The 20,400-nt window shown below is 56.7% G+C and overlaps 2 protein-coding genes across 2 annotated transcripts in view; both read left to right on the forward strand.

Moving 5' to 3' along the window:
- The window catches only part of MAP3K4 (mitogen-activated protein kinase kinase kinase 4), a 62,868-nt gene extending 42,483 nt beyond the window's left edge, over positions 1-20,385 (forward strand). The window contains exons 9-24 of the mRNA XM_012735209.1: positions 1,193-1,292; positions 1,375-1,458; positions 2,528-2,794; positions 4,238-4,387; positions 6,263-6,424; positions 7,487-7,620; positions 8,036-8,114; positions 8,780-8,846; positions 11,111-11,207; positions 11,960-12,076; positions 14,949-15,049; positions 15,749-15,829; positions 17,792-17,983; positions 18,855-18,925; positions 19,720-19,836; positions 19,927-20,385. Coding sequence (XP_012590663.1) covers positions 1,193-1,292; positions 1,375-1,458; positions 2,528-2,794; positions 4,238-4,387; positions 6,263-6,424; positions 7,487-7,620; positions 8,036-8,114; positions 8,780-8,846; positions 11,111-11,207; positions 11,960-12,076; positions 14,949-15,049; positions 15,749-15,829; positions 17,792-17,983; positions 18,855-18,925; positions 19,720-19,836; positions 19,927-20,028 — 1,921 coding nt within the window. The 3' untranslated portion in view covers positions 20,029-20,385. The remainder of the gene's footprint in view (positions 1-1,192; positions 1,293-1,374; positions 1,459-2,527; positions 2,795-4,237; positions 4,388-6,262; positions 6,425-7,486; positions 7,621-8,035; positions 8,115-8,779; positions 8,847-11,110; positions 11,208-11,959; positions 12,077-14,948; positions 15,050-15,748; positions 15,830-17,791; positions 17,984-18,854; positions 18,926-19,719; positions 19,837-19,926) is intronic.
- Positions 20,181-20,400, forward strand: part of LOC105854750 (mitogen-activated protein kinase kinase kinase 4-like) — a 6,730-nt gene continuing 6,510 nt past the window's right edge. The window contains exon 1 of the mRNA XM_012735215.1: positions 20,181-20,242. Within this exon, the coding sequence (XP_012590669.1) occupies positions 20,181-20,242 (62 nt within the window). The remainder of the gene's footprint in view (positions 20,243-20,400) is intronic.

Genomic DNA, 20,400 nt, shown 5'->3' on the forward strand with positions numbered 1-20,400 from the left:
CCCCCCCCCCCCCCCGCCGCCCTCTCGCGCCTCCTTCACGTCGCTGCCCGCTGGGCGGTGCCGTGACACGAGCCTGCTCATGCCAAGTTGGATTGGGCCCCAGGAGTGGGGTGCTGACTCCCTGGGGAGCGTGTCTGTGTTGTCTTTTCACCTGACCGTAGAAGGTTTCGTGTGAAATTGAAGTTTTTCTAAGGTGCGCTTAGAATCTGCTCAGCCTGACAAAACCGGTGTCTTCGGAAAGGGGGAGCAGGCGACGCTGACTGAGAATGAGCAGGGGTTTGGTGTGGGCGCCCCCCGGCTGTCTGAGTGCTGCCTCCGTAGCCGTCCGTTCTGCACGCAGTTGACATCTGCAGCTTCTATGCAGACCTTACGCTTCTGTTGAGCTTTAAAACTGAAGTTCACGACAGCACGCCTTGCCCGCTGCCATTCTGCCACCTGCACAGCAGTGGTCGCTGCAGCGTGTCACACGCCGTGTGTGGCACTAGCCCAGCCAGCAGCTGCTGGGGCGGCCAGCGGGGCCCAGGGATGCGCCGGCAGACCCAGCCCAGCCCCGCAGCCGAAGCGCGCTCGTGCCCAGAACCCGGGGAAAGGCATTTGGTGTCGGGACCCCGAGTGTGCGCCAGGGGGTGGGGAGAACTTGCACCTGGGTTTTTCTCACCTGGAGAAATCCTCCTCCGGCAGAGTCGGAGTCAGTGTGCAGCTGAGCTTGCTGTTTCGGAGAGTGACAGTCCGGGAGACGGGCTCTCGTGACCCCCGCCCCGGTGCACCCAGGAAGGGGCCCGAGCCCCGGGTGTGGGGCGGCCCAGAGCCAGTCAGCTCAGAGGGCAGCACTGACCCCAGGAAAACTGGCGGGCGCCACACAGGACGGGGCTTGGGGGGCAGTTACGGAACTTTTTTCCACCCGCCTCTGTCTGTTTTTCTTTCTGAATCGATCATCAGCTAGAACCAAGAATTTGTCTAAAACTTCAACACACTGTTATGAAATCTTTAGAAATGAAGCTAGTTATTTGAAAGTTAATACCTACTTTCTAGGAATCTGGGGAGCTCTATTTTAAATTTAATTTGATTAAATTCTCAGTGATTCCTCCATTGATAAAATCCTCGAGCATTATTAATGTGATTTTGAAGTTGCTCCAAACTGTTACCTGCTTCGTGATGTCCCTAACGGAGCCTGACTGGTCCCTGCCCGCAGGAGGTCGGTCATTGAGATTAGCCGCGCCCTGAAGGAGCTCTTCCATGAGGCCAGGGAGAGGGCCTCGAAGGCGCTGGGGTTTGCCAAGATGTTGAGAAAGGTGAGTGAGCGAGCAGTCCCGGCCCATGCTGTCCGCCCACCCCCGCCAAGCGGGTCTGAGGAGTGTCTGGCTGTCGCCCTAGGACCTGGAGACTGCGGCCGAGTTCACGCTCTCGGCCCCCGTCAGCACGCTGCTGGAGGCTCTGAAGTCAAGGCAGTACGTCAAGGTGAGGCCTGTGGAGGTGGGCCGTGGGGTGGGGCCTCTGCCTGGGGAAGCCGGCGGCGCGGGCGGGGGGCCTCTCCTCAGATCACTGTGCGGGAAGTGGACGCTTGCGCTGTGCAGGTCGCCAGGGCCTGCCGCACACGCCGAGCGCAGCGCCGTCTGTCCGGAGCCTCCCCTGAGATAGTGCGGAGAAGCACGCTCGCCCATACTTAGGCTGCCGAGAACATCAGACTCGTCCTCATGCTGTCTAAGCTGTCACATTGCGTATATATTTAAAATAATACACATCAAAGACGATGATTTTAAATAATCGATTTGCTTTTTACCCACGTCGCCCAAAACAATTCAAACTCTTCTTTGAATTTATTTCACATCATTGTGTAGTCCCCGTAAAATTCCCACCTGCAGTTCACCCCGGGACCATCATTGTTGTCCCTCCCTTGTGCCTTCTCTCCCCTGAATTGACCCTTCTCCCTCCCCTCCCTGAAGTAACGTCTCTTAGCGACTCAGACATTTTACGTGACTTCAGACATCAGGGCCCTGCTCGTCACGGAGCCGCTCTCACAGTCACCATCCTGTTCCCGTCAGCGTTGTTCCTCTCTGGCCCCTCTAGAGTCTGTGTGATGTGGCTGCTGGAGGTTTTGCCCCAGGGCCTCAGTTGGGCCCCACCCACACTGATTGGCACAAGGTGATGGCTTGTATTCCTTGGAAAGGCTCAGGGGCGTCAGCAGCGACTCAGGAAGCTGTAGTAAGACGCTCGCTGACCGAGTCGTGCAGGCGAACAGGGGCCGGCGACATGGTGTTCAGCCTGCTGTCCCTCCACTGAAGACGATTTTCTTTGATGTTGGAGAGGGAGCAGTTGGAAGGTGCCCTGGGAGCGGAGAAACAGTGAGGCGCCGCTGCCCACACGCTCCCCTTCGCCCGCCTCGCCGCACGGAACGGCACGCCCCAGCGAGCTGGACGTCCCCACGCCTCCTGCTCCGCACTGCTTGGCTCGGCCGTGCTTCTGTCAGTGACATTTCCGTAATGCAGGACGCTCCTGGTGCTAGGATTTTGGTTGGTTTCTCTTCCAGGTACAGATTCCTGGCTTGGAAAACGTGCACGTGTTTGTTCCAGACATTCTTGCTGAGGAGAAGAGTATTATTTTGCAGTTACTCAATGCAGCTGCCGGCAAGGACTGCTCAAAAGATTCGGATGACGTACTCCTCGACGCCTACCTGCTTCTGACCAAGCACAGTGACCGCACGCGGGACTCAGGCGACGGCTGGGCCGCCTGGGACGCTCAGCTGGTGAAAATTGTGCCTCAGGTGGAGACGGTGGATACTCTGAGGAGCATGCAGGTGTGTCTCTCCCTGGCTCCCACACCTGCCTTAAGCAGCATCGCTTAAAATACTAGGTGGCGTGAATTGCTGGGACTCGCACAAGGCTGGTGTAGCTGCCGCAGACCCCCAAGGGTGCACTTCCCCAAAATAGGCTTCCGTGGGTTGCTTTAAAGCTTTATTCATTTATGCACACAGATTTGGGGTACAGTGCAGGGGTGGTGATACATCTGAGACAGAGTGGGGAGCAGAACAGGCAGATAGATGGACGAGCAGCGGGGAGACAGGAGGGGTCTGCCGTGCCCTGTGGGTCACCTCCTGGACTGGGCATCCAACTCGCACTGAGGCAGCGGCGGCCAGCCTGCAGGGCTGCGCTTTAACCCGCTGCACCCCCAGAGGGCCCAGGCCTCCGTATTTTAATGGGTCACTTTGCCGCCTGACTTGTCCTGACCACCCCGTTAATTCTGTCAGTCTGTCAGTTAACCCTGGAGTATTTGAAATACTTGCTATCTGTCCTCTCCGCGTTCAGCTGTGCAGTGAGCTACAGACTTAGGTCTGTAACCCACGATCTAACAGTTCTCACACTCCGTGCATTGGTAGCTGCAGAGATCCCGGTGCTTCAGGCACGCTCGCTCACTGTTTTGGTTTCATCTTGTCAGAGTGAGGACCCGTCTCCCCCACCCCCGAGATCTGTAGCAGCACAGAGCTCTTTAGCTAAGGCTGAAAGAAGCCTCCCGTCTTCGGAGTGTCCCTGGGCACCTGATGGGAGTGAGCATATCACCCCGACTCTTCAGGTCTGTCCTTTCTCTGTGTCCCGCCCACTCAGCGGTGCCCTGCTCACTCAGCTATTCTGAACGTGTCTGTCCATCTGCCTCCTGCCCTTTCTGGTAGTCACTAGACCGAGCAAGCCCAGAGCATCTGCGGCAATGACTGTCCCCGCCTCTGCTGCAGTCGGAGGTCACCGTCCCTGCCAGGACCACTGCCGTGTCCCGGGAGGTCCCTGCTCTGGGTCTCCCCTTTCCCGCCTCAGTTCAGTTCCGTGTTTGCGCCTTAGTTCTGGGTCTCCCACGACCATCATTTCTAGCCTAGACCTCAGTCAAAGTACTGCAGTGACTCTCACTTTACAGTGAGTCTTGATTTCTTACTCTTTCGCTCGGGGTCCTTCACCCCACTCACCCTTGTTCCTGTGGTCTCCCTCTCCGTGGCACACTCGCACGCCCCCACACAGGGTACTGAGCTGCCTGCAGCTCTGGGCTATCCCAGGGAGGCCCCGCCCCTGAGACCGCCCGCTATCCTGAGCGCTGTGGGCACGCGGGTGCCGCTCCACGGGACCCCTTTCTGGGCACAGCTTTCATGTCAGGTCGCCCTGAGGCTGACTTTGGTTTGGGGCTGGGGCTGAAGAAGGGCAACAGGGGAACAGGATCCGAGTCTGTTTCTAAGGCCTGTGCTTGGTTCTGCTCCCAGGTGGAGAATCTTTTACTAGTTGTCATGCAGTCCGCCCACCTCGTCAGCCAGAGAAAGGCCTTCCAGCAGTCCATCGAGGGCCTCATGACCCTGCGCCAGGAGCAGACGTCCAGTCAGCCCGTCATTGCCAAGGCTCTGCAGCAGCTGAAGGTACTGCACGCCAGCTCTCCCTAGACCTGGTTGTTCTCTGGGTGCTGCGCTGGGAGATGCCTGCAGTTTATGGCAGAGTTGACATAAATTTTGAGTTTGACCTAAATTCTCCATCCCATGCCTCACCTTCCCGATACACACTTTCCCATGTCAAAACTAAAAATTTCCCGAACCTTTTCCTGGAACTATAGAATGTTCTTCGGCAGGACAGACATTTGAGCAGGTGCGCGTCTCCCCCAGGCACCACGCTCGGCCGGTAGCACGGTCACTGCTGGAGTTGGTCTCTGCTCTCCTGGCAGTCTCTCCATTCTCAGGTGCCAGTGTACGAGAGCGCTCCAGTCGGTGACGTGTAAGCTCAAAGACTTGCTGCTGCTTTCCTTGAGCAACTAAGTCAGCCAAATCAAATATGAGAGAAAGGCCTGTGGGCAGGCGCGAGGCCCCCTGGCAGCGCTGGCCCTGCCCCTCCTGCTCGCCTCTCCAGGGGCATCCTGACATCGCCCGGCTGGTGTGCACTGTCAGGGCTGCCAGCTTCCCAGGCACGGGAAGGCGTGGCTTCCTGTGAAGAGCTTCTTGAGAGTGCAAGTCGTTTGACAAGCATTTCTTCTTCTGTTGATCTGCTTTGTCTGTTCATAAACATCATCTCTACTGGACTGCTCTTACTGTCGTCTGAGGGTCAGGCTTTTTATCTTTTGTTTGAGTCAGTGGATGCTGGACAGTGCAAGATCCATATTCTTGAGCTCAAGAAATGTATAGTCCCAAACTGTCACTCTGAAGTGACCCAAACTGTCACTCTGAAGTGCAGAGGGCGCGTCAATGCTGAGGGCACCCGGGACTCAGCCACTGAGCTTGTCGCCAGCTCCAGCTTGGGGGGCTTCTGGGGCGCAAATTGGGAAGGAAAAGCAAGAGGGTCACTTGGGCGTCGGTGCCCATGCACCAGAGCCCCGGGGATCCCGAGCACCCTACTGCTGGGTGTGGCAGGGTTTGGGTCTGCAGCGTGGGCTGGTAACATCAGTTGGGCACATCTCAGGCTGCTGAGAGAGGTGGGATTTTGTTTTCTATCTCTCGTGGACCAGAACATTTAGAAAGAATAAATATTTCCAACTGTATGTATGGGATGGCAGGCAGAGACTGCACACGCACGGGTGTTCACGCGTGGGGGATCCTCAGTATCACTCGGGGAGACGACAGCGCTTGAGCCAGGTCACCGAGTCTCGGCCTCTGCGCCGCCCACATTCTGGGTCAGTGACTGACTGTGAGGCCGTGTCCTGCGCGCTCTGGCAGTGTCACTCGCCCCCAACTCAGTCGTGCCGGTAGGCCTGACCACCCTCACCTCCCCACCCCCTCCAAATTGCAGTTTTGGCAACTAAGCCTACCGCCCCCCCAACACCCCCCCACCGGCATTGCTCGCTTTCCCTCGGGGCTCACAATTGGACCCCATTGAGCGCCCCTGAGCTCAGGAGGGGCAGCGGAGGCACCTGAGGAGGACAAAGACTTGAAGCACGCGCAGTCGCTTAGAGGTGTGTCGTCCACTCGGGCTCCCTCGCGAGAGGAGCAGCCCTGAGAGAGGACCAGCCACTGGTCAGGGCGTGAGAGCGCTGACGGCCGGTGCGTCCTTTCAGAGTCCACGCTGGGATCCGGCTGATTCTGCACGAGGCTCTGTTTCCTCTGGGGTGTTGTGAGGCGGTAAAGAATAGCTAATGCAGATGAAATGAACACATTTCATCTGTTTTTGGCTGCTCCTTCTGGGTGACTAAAGGAAACGTGGCTCAAGTTTGCTGTGGCTGGTCTTTGTGTGGTAAAAGCAAGCGGCTTTTAAAGTGCACATGGTGCTAGTGATTTGCTCTGCTGGGTTAACTGTGAGTTGGCACTCTTTAGAACGATGCCTTGGAGCTCTGCAACAGAATAAGCGATGCCATAGACCGAGTGGACCACATGTTCACTTCGGAATTTGATGATGAAGTTGATGAATCTGAATCCGTCACCTTGCAACAGTACTACCGAGAGGCAATGATTCAGGGGTACAACTTTGGGTTTGAGGTAAGTGTCAGCCAAGAGGGAAAACACAGTGTAACTAGTCACTGCTTTGTAACTTACTAACAAATGTAGTTTGGATCTGGTAGGGCAAATGTGATTGCGGGTTGTAGTCCCGGCTTAGAGGGGAACGTCACCACGTCATCATGCACCGCTGCTGTCGGGAAATGCTTACTTTGCCTGTCAGATAATTGCCTGGTTTGTGTTGTATTAGCAGCTGTTCACTTAGATTGTAAATTTTCCTCTAGCATACGATTGCTATCCTAGAAATAGACCCTTATTTAAGCCGATGAGTAAGAGTTCTGCCTTTTAACACATTGTATTCCTTGTAACTCTTCATATGCTTTTCAGAGTATGTACATTTTAATTGGATTTGCTTTTTATTTTATTTATCTATTTTTAAAAGACACCACTTTTTTTGTTTTTGTTTTAATTTAAAATTTATTTTTTATTTATGCATACAGAGCTGGGGTACAGGCCAAAGATGCAGGGGCGGTGAGAGGCTTCACCAGAGACTGAGTGGGGAGCAGAACAGGCCAACTGACGAAGTCCACTGCTGAGGGGAGCAGCGGGGGTCAGGAGAGGTCTGCCGCGCCATGGGGGTCACCCCCTGGGGCTGGGGATCTAACTCTCACTGAAGTGGCTGCAGCCAGCTTGCAGTGGTGCGTCCTAACCGTTGCGCCACCAGGGAGGGCCCATGCTTTTTTATTTTTAAAAAATAACATTTGGGCCTCCCTGGTGGTACAGGGAGTTAAGTCTCAGTGTTATCGCTGCTCTGGTCTGAGTTTGCCTAAGTTTGATCCCCGACCAGGGAGCAGGGAGTGAACCACAGGGCTCAGCAGCCCCCCCAGCCCCCACCCCCATTCTGCTCCCCGCTCTGTCTCTGGTGAATCTGACCCCCTGCACCTCTGGCCTGTACCCCAGCTCTTGTGTGCATAAAAAAATAAAATGAATGTCTAAAATGCATAAATAACAACATTTAAAACAGATGTGGCGCTACAGTATTTAGGCATTTGTATAATCATTGTTTTCTTCTTGGTTTTGATAAGCTTGCACTCTTTCTTCCAGTATCACAAAGAAGTCGTTCGCTTGATGTCTGGAGAGTTCAGGCAGAAGATTGGCGACAGGTACATCAGCTTTGCCCGCAAGTGGATGAATTACGTGCTGACCAAGTGCGAGAGTGGCCGGGGCACGAGACCCAGGTAACGGCCAGGGCCCCGCTCACGGCTCTGCGGCTGGGCTGGTGCCGATGGGGGTTTCCTCTGGGCCCTGATGTTCTAAGTGATGTTCAAGAATGAAACTGCTTACATGGAGGCGCCGCTGCGGCCTCCTAGCAGTGCTCGTGCCGCCCGGCGCGTCTCCCGATGGCGCGTCTCCCTCCTCCAGAAATGCGAGCCTGGTGTGCGGTGGAAGGCGTCAGCACCTTAGTAGCCGGCTCCTCTGCTGAGGGGCCGTCTCCTTCCCAAACTCGGTGCCAACGTGCTCGGCCCCAGGCACCGACGGCGTCCCAGAAACATGTGTTTTGTCCTGGGTAGTAGTTTCCCAGTCAGATTCCTTTTCGGTCTCCAGCCGCGTTTCCCGGCGGTCTTGTCATTGTTGGCTCTTCCCGTCTGACAGGTGGGCGACTCAAGGCTTTGACTTCCTGCAAGCCATCGAGCCGGCCTTTATTTCCGCCTTGCCAGAAGATGACTTCTTGGTATGGGATGCTTGAGAGTGTTTTCATTATAAAACATGTCAGCTGTCTGCTGTCCATCCCTGACACTGCTTCTTAGTTAAATAGTAATCCCTGCATGTGTTTTGCGTGGACGCTAACAGTGCGCTTACTGGCCTTGTGGCCACTGTAGAATACTCAGTGCTCTTTCCTCTGACTGTCCCACTCACGACATCAGTGTCCAGCTGCTTGTGAGCCTGGCACCCTGGCGCGTTGGTCAGTTTCATAGTGCCGACGTGGTCGCTGCTTTTCAGCAATGTAATGGTGAACAAGGAGTAGCTACCCTCGGGTGTCACTTGAGGGCTTCGTGCCAGCTGTTAAATGTTACCACTGTTCTTCCAGTAAGTGCTGTCAGGTAAGACAGTGTTCGCTGCAGCCACCACACAGCAGGGGCTGTGATGGGCGAAGTCCCTTGCCTGCATGTGTCAGTGCATTACGAAAGCGAAGGCAGCTCGCTTTCACTTAAAAAATGGAGTCATGTGTTAGTTATGTATAGTAGTGTTCAGTTTGTGTTTAGACCTATTTTAAGTTAACTTTGGAAATAGTTACCAAGGGTAGCGTGTTTCCTATAAATCTGTCAGTACCTAATGTGTGCTGCCCATGGCACTGAGAGTGCAAATGACCTTCTCTCTTTGTCCTTCGGTCTCCAGAGTCTGCAGGCCTTGATGAACGAGTGCATTGGTCACGTGATCGGGAAGCCACACAGCCCTGTTACAGGTTGGTACCTTGGTAAGGCAGCAGTCTCCGTTCCCCAGAGCCCCTGGCACGGGCCAGCACATTGGCTTGCTAGTTGAGATCATACCAGACGGTATAGAATTTCTTTTAAGACTGTTCAGGAGCATGGTGGTGAAAGTCACAGCAACAAGGAGTGTGTGTGGAGATCTCCCAGTGGTCTTTACTCACCAGGCGCTAAAATGCCAACACACGGTATTCAGCGCTTGCCAGTGGTGTCACTGTGCTCCCCCCACAGTCTCGCTCTGCTCCCCCTTAAACCTCCTCTGGGGAGGAGAGACACAGAGAGCCGATTGTCTCATGAGGGTCAGCGCCTTTGCTGCTGCAGTGCCCATGAGGTCCGGCCCTCCCCAGCTCAGGAAGGAGGACAGCTTCGTCTCCGTCCCCACGGCTCTCCTGAGTGCCCGCTGGCCCGCTAATGAAGTAGATTCCTACTTGGTTTTACTGGAGACTACAACAGGATACTTGCCATTTTTAAAAAAAATTTTGTGTTTTGTTGATGCCCACTGGCTTAGAGTGCTATCTAGAGGTCAGGGGGTTGCTCTTACGCTTCGTCATGTTGTGGACACTGCATTGCAGGTGCCACAGCCTGCTTTCCACTGGCCACCATGCACTTAACAGCGGCCAGTGTGCTATCGTTACAGTCTTCAGATAGTCTTACAGTAAACATTAAAATACTCATCAAAAAAGCAATGTCTTACTGCCTTGTGAAGATAAATAAAACTATCTCAGAAAGAAAAGCATCCCAGAAAGAAAATTCAGACATGTGCAGCAATTTGAAGTACACAAAATAAAAGCTACAAATGGAAAGTTAACCGAGCAGCAACTGTATTTTAAAGTACTAGTCAATCACCAAAACATTAGTAGATCAAGTTTTAATGTATGGTTTCTGAATCTTTAAAATGCTCTCAGTTAGGAAATGGAAGTTAATGTTTGCAAAACTATGAGCATTTTTATACAGGTGCTATGGTCTTAATCAAACTTTTGATTAAACATAGAATTATAAATACTATACATTTTTGTAGTATATTTCTTCGTAGAAAAAAATCTGCAATGTAACAAATATATTTAAGAAAATTTTCCAAAAGACACAATCCCTTTTGGATTTTCTTTTCCGTGAAGGCCAGCTTTTCAGTATATGAAACCCTTCAGTGCTTGAAGAACGCCGACCTTGGGTGCATCTTTTACAGAACGCTTGTATTTTATTTCTTCCTGGGAGAAGTTTGCCTCCTGCTTTTGACTGACGCACCCTTAGCTTGCGAAGGGCCCCGCCCCCTGCGGGGCGTTTCCGGCCTCGGCCTCCGGGATCTGACGCAGTTGGTCTGCACCGACTCCTTTACCTGCCTTCGTCCTGCCTGCCGGCCAACAGCCCCCCCCTCGGTAGAGTGAGTCGCGGCCACTGCTTGCCTGCGTGTTTTTTTAGTTTTTGGTTTTCGTTTAATTTCCCCATCAGATTTTCCTTCTTTGGTCTATGTGACTTATCAAAAGCAAAGCGAACCAACAAAAACTGTGAAGAAAGTATTTTCATGTAGGATTCAGTATCTGTAAAATAAAACATTAAACATCGACTAGAATTATTAAAAACGTGACATTTAAGATCAACTAGGGAACATTAACAAAGCCAGAAGTAGGGGCAGAGTGTTGGGGCGAAACCATGGCCAGCTACGTCTCACTGCTGGGAGAGGAGAATCGGCACCATTATTTGTGATCACTAGGTAAGGTCTCATACACTTTTTCTGGTTTCAGAATTTTAAGTTTTAAGTTCTCTGCATATTTAGCTTCCATCAGAGTATTTAAAAAAAGAATAGGAGACACTCAGAGCTGAGCCGTCTAAACTGTGCCACATCCTCCTGGTCGCTTAAAGATGCTCAGGGGGTCTCCAGGCGCGGGGTGCCGGGCCCCCCTCAGTGCAGGGGTGGAAGAATGTCCCCACTGCTCTCTGAAAATGCAGAACGTGACTCCACTCGACCACTGCCACGCAGCCACACTGTTCACGTGGGTGAAGGGGTTCAGCCCTTGCTTCACACACATGGCATACATCTCAAAAATGCCTTTAGTGGGAACAGAATGAAGTGTGCCTACCGCAGTGACCTATTCTTCAGCCTTGGTCTGCCGTGGGATTTTCTTACACGGCGGACTCCTTGGTCACCAGCATAGCGACGTCACCTCGCCTTTCCGTTGACCAGCCTGGCTCAGCAGTTTTCTGTTTGACCTTTTAACAAGTTGCGTGTCGCCGTTTTCCCCGGCAGCTATTCACCGGAACAGCCCCCGTCCTGTGAAGGTGCCCCGGTGCCACAGTGACCCTCCTAACCCACATCTGATTATCCCTACTCCAGAGGGGTTCAGGTACTTGCGGCTTTCCGTGCTGTTTGCCGGGGGTGCTTCTCTGACGCGCATGCTAATACTCTGACAGCCGCTGGACGCTTGCTCTCATACCTCAGCTGTGTTTTCTGGGCTCTATTCTTATTTTTCAGAAACTCTTACTTGCATTATCCAGAGGACATTCCAGCAGTGTACTCCTTGCAAAAGAAAGACATGCAAATGCAAAAAGACTGTACTTTCGAGATAACTTAGGTTCTTGGCTTATTTACAGTCTCAAGCTACTAAATGCTTTCTAGCTCTGGAATAATTCTTTTTCTTCCTTAGGAAAACGACCTAAGAAAACAAATTTGAGAGTTACCTCATGTAATGACCCTTGGAGGGAAATCCCATTGAAATTTAAAACTGGGGACAAACTGAAATGATTACTTCAGTGCAGGCTTTTGTGTGTGTATGGAACTGGAGCTTAAAATGATACCGTAGTTCTAAAACACTTACCTGAATGTGGTGGCATTTCTGCATCTTAAAGGGAGTGAGCACCTTCTCTCCCCTGGACGATCACTTTTAAAAGTTCATTTTGACTATTTGCTAAGAGAGGGCCACAGTTATTTTTGAATTTAGTTTTCTTTTCCATGCCTAGACCTGATTCTTGATCAAAGAAGGGATTGAGCTCTGTATGTCAGTTTGTTTCATTCTCACCCTGTTTATTTCTCCCTGAAAACCACTTGGGAGCCCACCCCCGTTGCTTGCCTGTTGCTGAAGCTGTTCTCTCGTCTCAGCACTCGGAGCGCGCCCGCGGACCCCCGGAGCCATGGCAGCCCCGCGCCCGGTCGCCCCGGCCCCTCAGGCAGTGACTCTGCGCCACCCAAACCCATCAGCAGTGCCCATGACACCAGGTAGCCTCACCCCGCCAGTGTCATGTCCCCGCACCCGCCCCCCCCCCACAACACACGTGCACGCACCTGTCGGGCCTGGGCTTTGAGTGGGGTGCCGGAGAGGAAGGCCTCCGGGGCCTCTGCCAGACGGTCAGACTTCTCTGGAGCTGGAACAAGTGGTCATCACCTGGCCGAGTCTGTGCCGTTGTAACTCTAAGATAGAGTCACAGAGCCAGGCCCACCCCAGGGGCCTGTGAGACCTTCGGCCAGGTCTCTGCTGAGGGTCCCCACGTGGTGAGAGGGCGTCTGACCAGCACCGAGGTGCCGGTTCACGCTTCGAGGACGGTCATCTTTCTAACGGGATTTCTTACCCAGTTTGAACTATTGCTGACTAGAATTGGTTTGTAGAAGTAGAAAGTGAATGAGCGGGTTGGTGTGCTGTGGAGACGAGCAGCGCAGGGCCGCTCGGGCAGGCTGAGCTTCTGCGCGCAGCCCCTGGCCGGTCAGCGGCCTGCGGCCGTCCCCCTCGTGCAGGGCCTTTCCTCACGGCTCCACTCCTTCCGGGGCAGCCTGGGCGCGTGTCATCCCCCGGCTCTGGGGGAGCCACTGTCCCTGTCCGCACCCTCCAGTGCGGCTGGTCGTCTGGCAGACTGCCGGGATTGGGGTGGCAGATCGAGGAGAGGAAATGGAGCGGGCGCTTGGGGCGCTGTGCCCGCACGGGGGGGCAGAGGCCTGTACTGTTGGCAGGAGGTGTCTTGCGGCTTCACCGTTTACTTAGTTCAGAGCAGTCTGAAACCTGCATGTCTCCATCCTCTTGGCGGAAATTTAAGTTCTCCCATTTCTCATTCGTGAAAATTATGTTTCTGATTTTTACTAGTATGTACCCTTAACCGGAAACGCACCAAGGTATTTTACAGCTGAAGCAGTCGGCTCCAGAAATTACCCAGTGACCCGAAGCCCAGAGCCACTTGCTCCCCCGTGTTTGCATTTTGTGCATTCCGTGGCTGATGTGCCTCGTCGGACTCCAGCCTCGGGGCCGCTGGCCCTGTGGCTCTTCTGTGCGCCGGGCAGCCTCGGGCACGCAGCATCCCTCTGCACAGTCGCCGGTGGGAACAGCTTGGCCTGACCATGGCGCCAGGCGGCACCTGGCTCAGGCCCTGGCCCACGCTCTGTTAGGGGCCTCGTGAGCTGGTGTGTGGCACCCTCAGTGTGTTTCAGGACCAGGAAACCACCTTGGCGTTTTAAAAGCTGCAGGTGGTCTGTGCTCCTTGCTAGGCCTCAGCATATTGGGAGTCGCGTTTCGTGAGAACTCCTCATCTGTGTACCACAAGGGGGCCCCTGGTAATTAGAAGTCAGGCGGTGTCGTCCCGTGCCTTCCTGGGCCATGGCTCAGGGTCAAGCTGGCCGCCCTGGCAGGTGGCACCAGCAGAGGGCCCGGCATGTGTATATGACCTGGGCCAGCCAGGGGTTGGGGAGCGCCTGGCCTGGAACCGGGCTTGTGATCGTGCTGAGGGAACCAGATGGTTCCTGTGGCTTCCCGCGTGGGTGGGCGCCCAGCCTGGGGTCCCGCCTTCACCTGGCAGACGCCTCAGCCCCTGCAGAACCCCCTGCCCGCAGCAGCTGGCGAGCACTGCTGTGGTGTGGTTTGGCCCGGACAGTGGTCAGGCTTCAGTGCTCCTGCCGTCACTGACAGGACACCACAGTGCCCTGCTGGCTGCTCCTGGTTTGCAGGAGCCGACTATATTTTACAGGGTTGGGCCAGCCAGTTGGTAGACCTCAGAAATTGTCAAACTTCTCTAATTTTCTACACCACTTACCCCCCGCCGCACCCTCCCCTTCCCCGCCAAGAGCCAATTGCCACTTAACACCCAGATGTAGGAGCACTTTCTTCCCCTTGACCCTGGCGAGGATGCCTGCAGGCCCACTGGCACGTTTCTTCCGCGAGCAGTGGAGGCCCTGGCGCTCCCGCCAGTCCCGGCCCGGCCGAGGGTGGTGTTTTCACTGGATGGTGCCAGGGCCTCTTAATGAGCTACGGGCTGGGCGTGTCCCCTTCTCTTCCCGCATCAAAGGGCGTTGCTGGTCTGGGGCTCCGGGCACTGGCGCACCTCCCACGGGCCGTCCCGGGGCACCTGCGTGGACCACGTTGCCCTAGCCGTCCGGCGTGTAGTAGGAAGAGCATAAATGCTACCACACTTCATTACGCGCATTACGGTGCACACTAAACTTACCACTAAGTAATGCCGTGCTCACTGTAGAGCATTTGAGTTGCAGTTTTAACACATCCTTTACCTAATTCTGGGCTTTACTCCTTACGGGCTCACTCTGGGTTTCTGGGCTCTCCGCTTTACTCTGGAAACGCAGCACTTCAGCTTGTTCTGTGCCTCCTGCGCGTCCTGCTCCTGCGCACTCTGGCTTGGCTCCCGCTCTGGCGGGCCTGGGGGGCCCGGTCCTTGTCACTGACGTGGAATCTTCACTCCACGTGGAACCGCAGTCACTTTAGCACTTTTCAGAGCTGAGTACTTCAATATAACTGGTAATCTGGAATATTAGTCAGATGCGGTGATCATTTTCATCCTGGGCTAAGGTGGCTCCTGCCACATGTCAGTAAATGGCCAGGCTGTTTTTTATTTTGGTTTTCACATGAAACTCTTATCACGCCGTCAGGTTCCCGTGCTGACTGTGGAGAGATAAAGTCAGACTGGCTCCACGGCGGCGGCCCAGCCGCCCCCTCGTGTCCCCTGCACGGGGCCCCCCCTCGTGTCCCCTGCCCGCTCTCCGGGCAGCGGCTGTCCGGGACGGTTACCCCAGTGTAGAGTCCGCTCTGAAGGAGCCTCTCGGACTGCATCCTGCGTCCATGTGACCCGGTAGCTCATTGGTGACAATATTCACACAGGGGTTCCAGCGTGCCTGAGAACGACCGCCTGGCGTCCATCGCGGCTGAGCTGCAGTTCCGGTCCCTCAGCCGTCACTCCAGCCCCACCGAGGAGCGAGACGGTCAGTGCCCGGACGGGAGACGAGAGGGTGGCGCTGCGAGGGTGTGGCGCGGCGCGGAGTGGCTTCTGCCCAGACCGTGTGCCTGTGTCTGCGTTCTCGAGGCCTGCTCTTGTGGCCTTTTAGCAGAGTGACGCCTTAAAAATGCAAAAGGCCAACGCCTGGCGGCCTGGGGCCCAGTCTCAGGCTGTCACTGCCACAGCCTGAGTTCGGTCCCGGCCAGGGAGTGACCACAGGGCGCAGCAGACCCCTCCTGTCTCCCCGCAGCTCCCTCAGCAGTGGGTTTCAGGGGATCTGCCTATTCCGCATCCCGCTCTCTCTCTGGTGAAGCCTCTCAACCCCTGCACCTCTGGCCTGCACCCCAGCTCTTCTACTAAGTAAATAAGCAAATACTTAAAACAACAGAGGTTGACGATTCGCTGAAGCTTTGCTGATGCAGACCTAGGGGTTTCACCCGGGGCTGTGGGTCACCAGTGCTTAACCTGCCGGGCTCCGGGGCAGGACTTGCGAGCAGGGTCCCCAGGAGTCCAGTTTCTGTGCAGGCCATTGTCTGTCACTCGTGGAAACGCTTCTTATTTGGCTGCCGTTTTCTAGCCCAGAGCGTGGAGCTGGCGTCGCACGCACAGGACGAAGCCCGCCTCCGGGAGGGCGGCCGCTGCTCGCGTGTCTCTGCCTCACAAGTCTTGGTTCTTCACCCCACAGAACCAGCGTATCCAAAAGGCGACTCCGGTGGGTCAGCCCGGAGAAGCTGGGAGCTTCGGACGCTTATCAGCCAGACTAAGGGTGAGGAGAACCGGCGTCGGCTCGTCGCGCAGGCCTGAGCCGCGGCTCCAGCTTCGGGGCTGCCGGGCCGTGGAGCCGGCGTGCGCTGGGCCCAGTCCCTGCTGTGCCCTCGCTGCCCTCCTGCCTGCCCCCTGCCGTGCCAGCTGCAAGCCCACTTGGTCAGAAGCAGGCTTTGTGGCCTTCGTATTTTCCAGTCGCCCTCGTTAGTTTCCTGTCACCTTGAGCCCTGAGCATAATTCTTTGCATGTGGCAGAGGCCTGGTAGATGTCCGCGAAATGAATAATCGTTTCCGATGTTCAGCGAGGAGAGTCCCTCTCACAGAGTGGGTAAGCGGGAACTGTCACCAGAGGAAGTGCTGGCAGACAACCCGGAGCAGGCACATCCCTGCCCGGCCCCGCGCGGCCCGACGCGCTTTGGCGCAAGAGGCGGGGCGCACGCTCTCGCCTCCGTGACCCGGGTTCAAACCTCCCGGCCTGCAGTAGCCGGTGCTGGGGAGTGGGAGGGTGAGGGGCGCCCCGAGGCAGGTTGCCCCGCGAGGCCGGTGGGAAACGGCTCAGCGGCCTTGCCGGCGGCAGCGGCCCCGGGAGGTGGGCCGGTGTGCGGGGAGGAGCGGGGCCGGCAGGGCGGGCGGAGAGGCGTGCGCTGCACGGCCGAGCCTGGTGAGGGGACCCCTCTCTGCGGCTCCCACACGTCATTGGTCCCCACGGCATCATCCCCTGGCGGAGATTTTCAGAACAAGTGCTTTGTGCTAGAGTGCACGTAGGTACGAGGGAGAACACAGTTCACACTGGCGTAGCGAAGACCGAGAAGGCTCGAGCAGATTCTGTGTGGGGAAGGAAGCCTCTGCCAGGAGCGCTGGCCGCGGGGCCTTCAGCTGGTGGACGGGGCCGGCCACGCGTGGCGCGCGAGAGGCACAGCTCCCTGTCGCGGAGGGCGATGGTCGGGAAGCCGGAGCTAGAGCACGGGAGCCTGGCCGTTTCTCTTCTGAAGCTTCTCACACTTGTCCCTGGCCTCGGTGGTCACTGTTCTGCCAGGACGCCCAGCCCTGAGCACAGGGCCGAGGCCTGTGAGGCACGACAGGCGCCCCGACGGCTGCCCGTGAGCGTGACGTCAGCATGAGAGCCCTGGGGTGGCTCTGCCGGGGGTCGGCGTGAGTCCGTGCCGATGTTGGCTTAGCCGCCTGTGAGACAGACGCCTCTTACTGTGAATGGTGATGGAGTATGTTGGGTGAAGCTCGAAGCCTGGTGGCGACTAAGGACGCAGCAGGGCGGCCGCCGGAGCCGGCCCGAGCTCATGTGCTGCAGGCGGCCCTCCGTGGGCCTCGCCGGGGTCTGAGCGAGTGCTCGGGGCTTGACACGCAGCGTCAACCAGCCGGTCCATCATCTGACGCCTAGAAAGTGGGGAAGCCAAAGCCCTCTGGGCTCTTCCCAGAGAGGGAGGTCTGCCCCCTCTGCATGAGAGACGGCTTCCCAGCAGCGGGGGGCCTTCCGCTGGGCGCAGCACGATGCTGGCCAGCCTGGCCTGCAGGCCGGCAGAGGGGGCGAATGGGCGTGGGCCGAGCCGAGCCTGGCATCCGGAGCCTGTGGCCGGAGGAGGGGCCTGCTGCGGTGGACTGGCCAGGTCCGGGGCTGAAGCCTGCACGTAGGGCTGCGTCTTTGGTGAGCAGGTTGCGGAGACCAGCACTCGCGGATTCCGTGTGTCCGGGAGACAGCTTGCCGCGAGCGTGCGGTCTCAGCCGGGGCAGGTGGGGCCGCTCACTGCGTGGTGAGAGCAGCAGCCTCGGGCTCGTGGGCCCGTCGGACTGCACGCCGCCAGGTCAGCTGGGCGCTCACCAGCTGCGCCCCGGTGGACTTTACGTCTGTGCTTGCCTGTGTGGCCGTGACCCCTGCCAGTGTGTACTGCTCTGTTCTACCGCTTCTGGGAAATTGACTGGGGTGAGTGAGTCTGTGGTTCTGCCTGCAGATACGGCTTCAAAACAGGGACCCATAGAAGCTATCCAGAAGTCGGTCCGGTTGTTTGAAGAAAAGAGGTATCGAGAAATGAGGAGGAAGAACATCATCGGCCAAGTCTGCGACACCCCTAAGTCTTACGATAACGTCATGCATGTCGGCTTAAGGAAGGTGACCTTCAAGTGGCAAAGAGGAAACAAAATCGGTGAGGAGGGGGCAGGCGACATCCTCTGTACTTAGCTGTTTTCTTTTAAAATGTGGAAAATCGGCTGTTTTTCCCCAGAGGGATCTGCTTCTTATTTTATTTGTAAAATGTCCTCTAAGAGCAATACACAGTGAGAGTTTAGCAGGAGGTTTGAGTTGAAGTTTTCCTCCGTAACGCCACAAGTTGCCAGTGGTAAGCTGCGTAAATTTTGCCCATTGTTGCTTTCTAGAATGGCTGCAGAACAGAGTAGTCTTCTCTTCTAAACGCTGCCCAGTTGCTATTTCCCGGGTGGAGTGACTTCTTGTAAGCAGCTTGGTGAGGTCGTGTGAGAAGTGGCCGGATGATATTTTACCTCCTCCCGTGTGCTTCTGTCTGTCCAGCGTTTGGGGCTGGAGAGGCAGGCGCCGCTGGCCACGGGCTTGCGTGAGCCCCGGGAAAGCTGCGGCGTCCAGAGACCTGCGCTCAGAGAGCAGCAGATGCTGGAAGCAGCCGTCGTGCCACAGGCTGTGTCGGTTGTTGTCCTCAGTCGTGTTCAGCCACGTAGCCCCATGCTGAACGTGCCACGGTGTGTGCCCCGTGAACGCTTGGGGCGGCGGCCGTGGGACCCGTGGGTGGCCTCTGCCCGGCGGGCCGCACCTCCTCAGCACCAGGAGGTTTGTAAGTGCACAGCCGCGTGTGGTCAGTCTGCTGTGGAGGCGAGTGCAGCGAGCCTCGGGAAAAGGCTGCCGAGACGTCAGTCCTGAGGCGCCGTCAGAAGGGTGTGCCCGGGAGCGGTGCGCGTAGTCACAGGCCCGGGCCAGCTGGGACACCGATTTGGATGGCAGGAAGCGGCCTCCCTCGGGGGACTGAGCGCGCCCTGTGTGTGTTCCAGGGGAAGGGCAGTACGGGAAGGTGTACACCTGTATCAGCGTCGACACCGGCGACCTCATGGCCATGAAGGAGGTGAGTGGTCTGGCCCGCTGCCTCCTCGCGTGGCACCTCTGGTGAAGAGACTTCTGCTCACAAGCTTCTGTTTAGCGCGCAGAGCTGACTTGCGTGCTTCTGTGGTGAGAGCTCGGGGCCCCCACCTGCTGCTTGGCCCGAGACTGTTGGGGACCAGCCAGCCGGATTTACGGAGAACCAGGGAGAGTGAGAGTCTGCTGCGCAGCAGGGGTGGGCCAGGAGCACAGACTGCCCCGCCCGGGCCCAGGACAGAGCCATCTGGGGAGACAGACCGCGAGGGCCACGCAGACGGCGTCTGGGGGGGGGCGGCGCAGAGAGGAGAAGTTGGCGCCCGTGACCAGCTTTAGAAGCGCACGGCAGTTTAACCTGGAAGAGCAGGGGGAAGGTGACGAGGGCCCAGCGGAGCAGGGCCAGCTGGCTCAGGAGGGAGAGGCGCTGGGGTGGGGGCGTGGGGTCCTCCGCCCCGCGTGGCGCTCACCCGCACCTCATAGCCCGCGTCCTCGGCTGGCCAGCTTCCGCAGGCAGAGCCCTCTCGTCTGTCTTGCCCAGAAGCTAAGTGCTGGCGACTGCTGCTGGAGGCTGGGTGTCAGCTCAGTCTGCAGGCTGAGAACGATCCCATTAGCTGTGCTCTCGCCAGATACTCTGAAGCGGCCCTTTGGTTTCACCCGAAACGACAAGGAAAGGGCAGCCTGGGAGTGGCGCCGTCCCACGCGGCGCCGGCAGGGCGGCGATGGCGGGTCCCCAGCCCCGGCTGGGCCAGCGGGCAGTGATGGTGGCTTGCTTTCCTCCTGCAGATTCGGTTTCAGCCTAATGACCATAAAACCATCAAGGAAACTGCAGACGAACTGAAAATATTTGAAGGCATCAAGCATCCCAATCTGGTTCGGTATTTCGGCGTGGAGCTGCACAGAGTAAGCCGACTTTAGTCACACTGTGTGGTGTGAGGATCAGTCAGGGCACAGACGGGGTCCTGTCCTACATCACAGGTCTTCTCATTTCAGAGCACAGTAACTTTGCCTAATTATCAGGAACTCTCCATGACTTACATCATTTCTGCCTTCTCTCTGAAACTAGAGGAGTTCTTCCTAACATGTAAGTTGTAGACGGTAGTCACAGACCTGACATTACGAGCTCTGAAACCCACCCTGCAGCCAGACGGCGCTTCCGGAGCCCCAGCGGCCGTCCTTTTTGCTCCCACGCTGGCGGGGTCCCTGTGCACCCCGGGAGCTGCTGCGGAGACCTCAGTCCACGCCTGATGTCAGAAATAGGCTCTGTGAGGGAAGCAGGACAGGACACCTTGGAGCGTCTTGGTGGCGTGTGAGCTTCCAGGCTGTCAGTGACTTTCATGCTTCGCTCCTCAGGTCACGCGGAAAAGGATGGTTTCAGTACTTACTAGCGCGTTTCCAGGGCAGCGCGCCGGCCCCGGCTGGGCTCGCTTGCGGGCTCCGCTGGCCGCCCGCGGTCCGGAGAGGCTC

Source organism: Condylura cristata, unplaced genomic scaffold (assembly GCF_000260355.1).
Source record: "Condylura cristata isolate star-nosed mole 26May11 unplaced genomic scaffold, ConCri1.0 scaffold00001, whole genome shotgun sequence".
Taxonomy (NCBI): domain Eukaryota; kingdom Metazoa; phylum Chordata; class Mammalia; order Eulipotyphla; family Talpidae; genus Condylura; species Condylura cristata.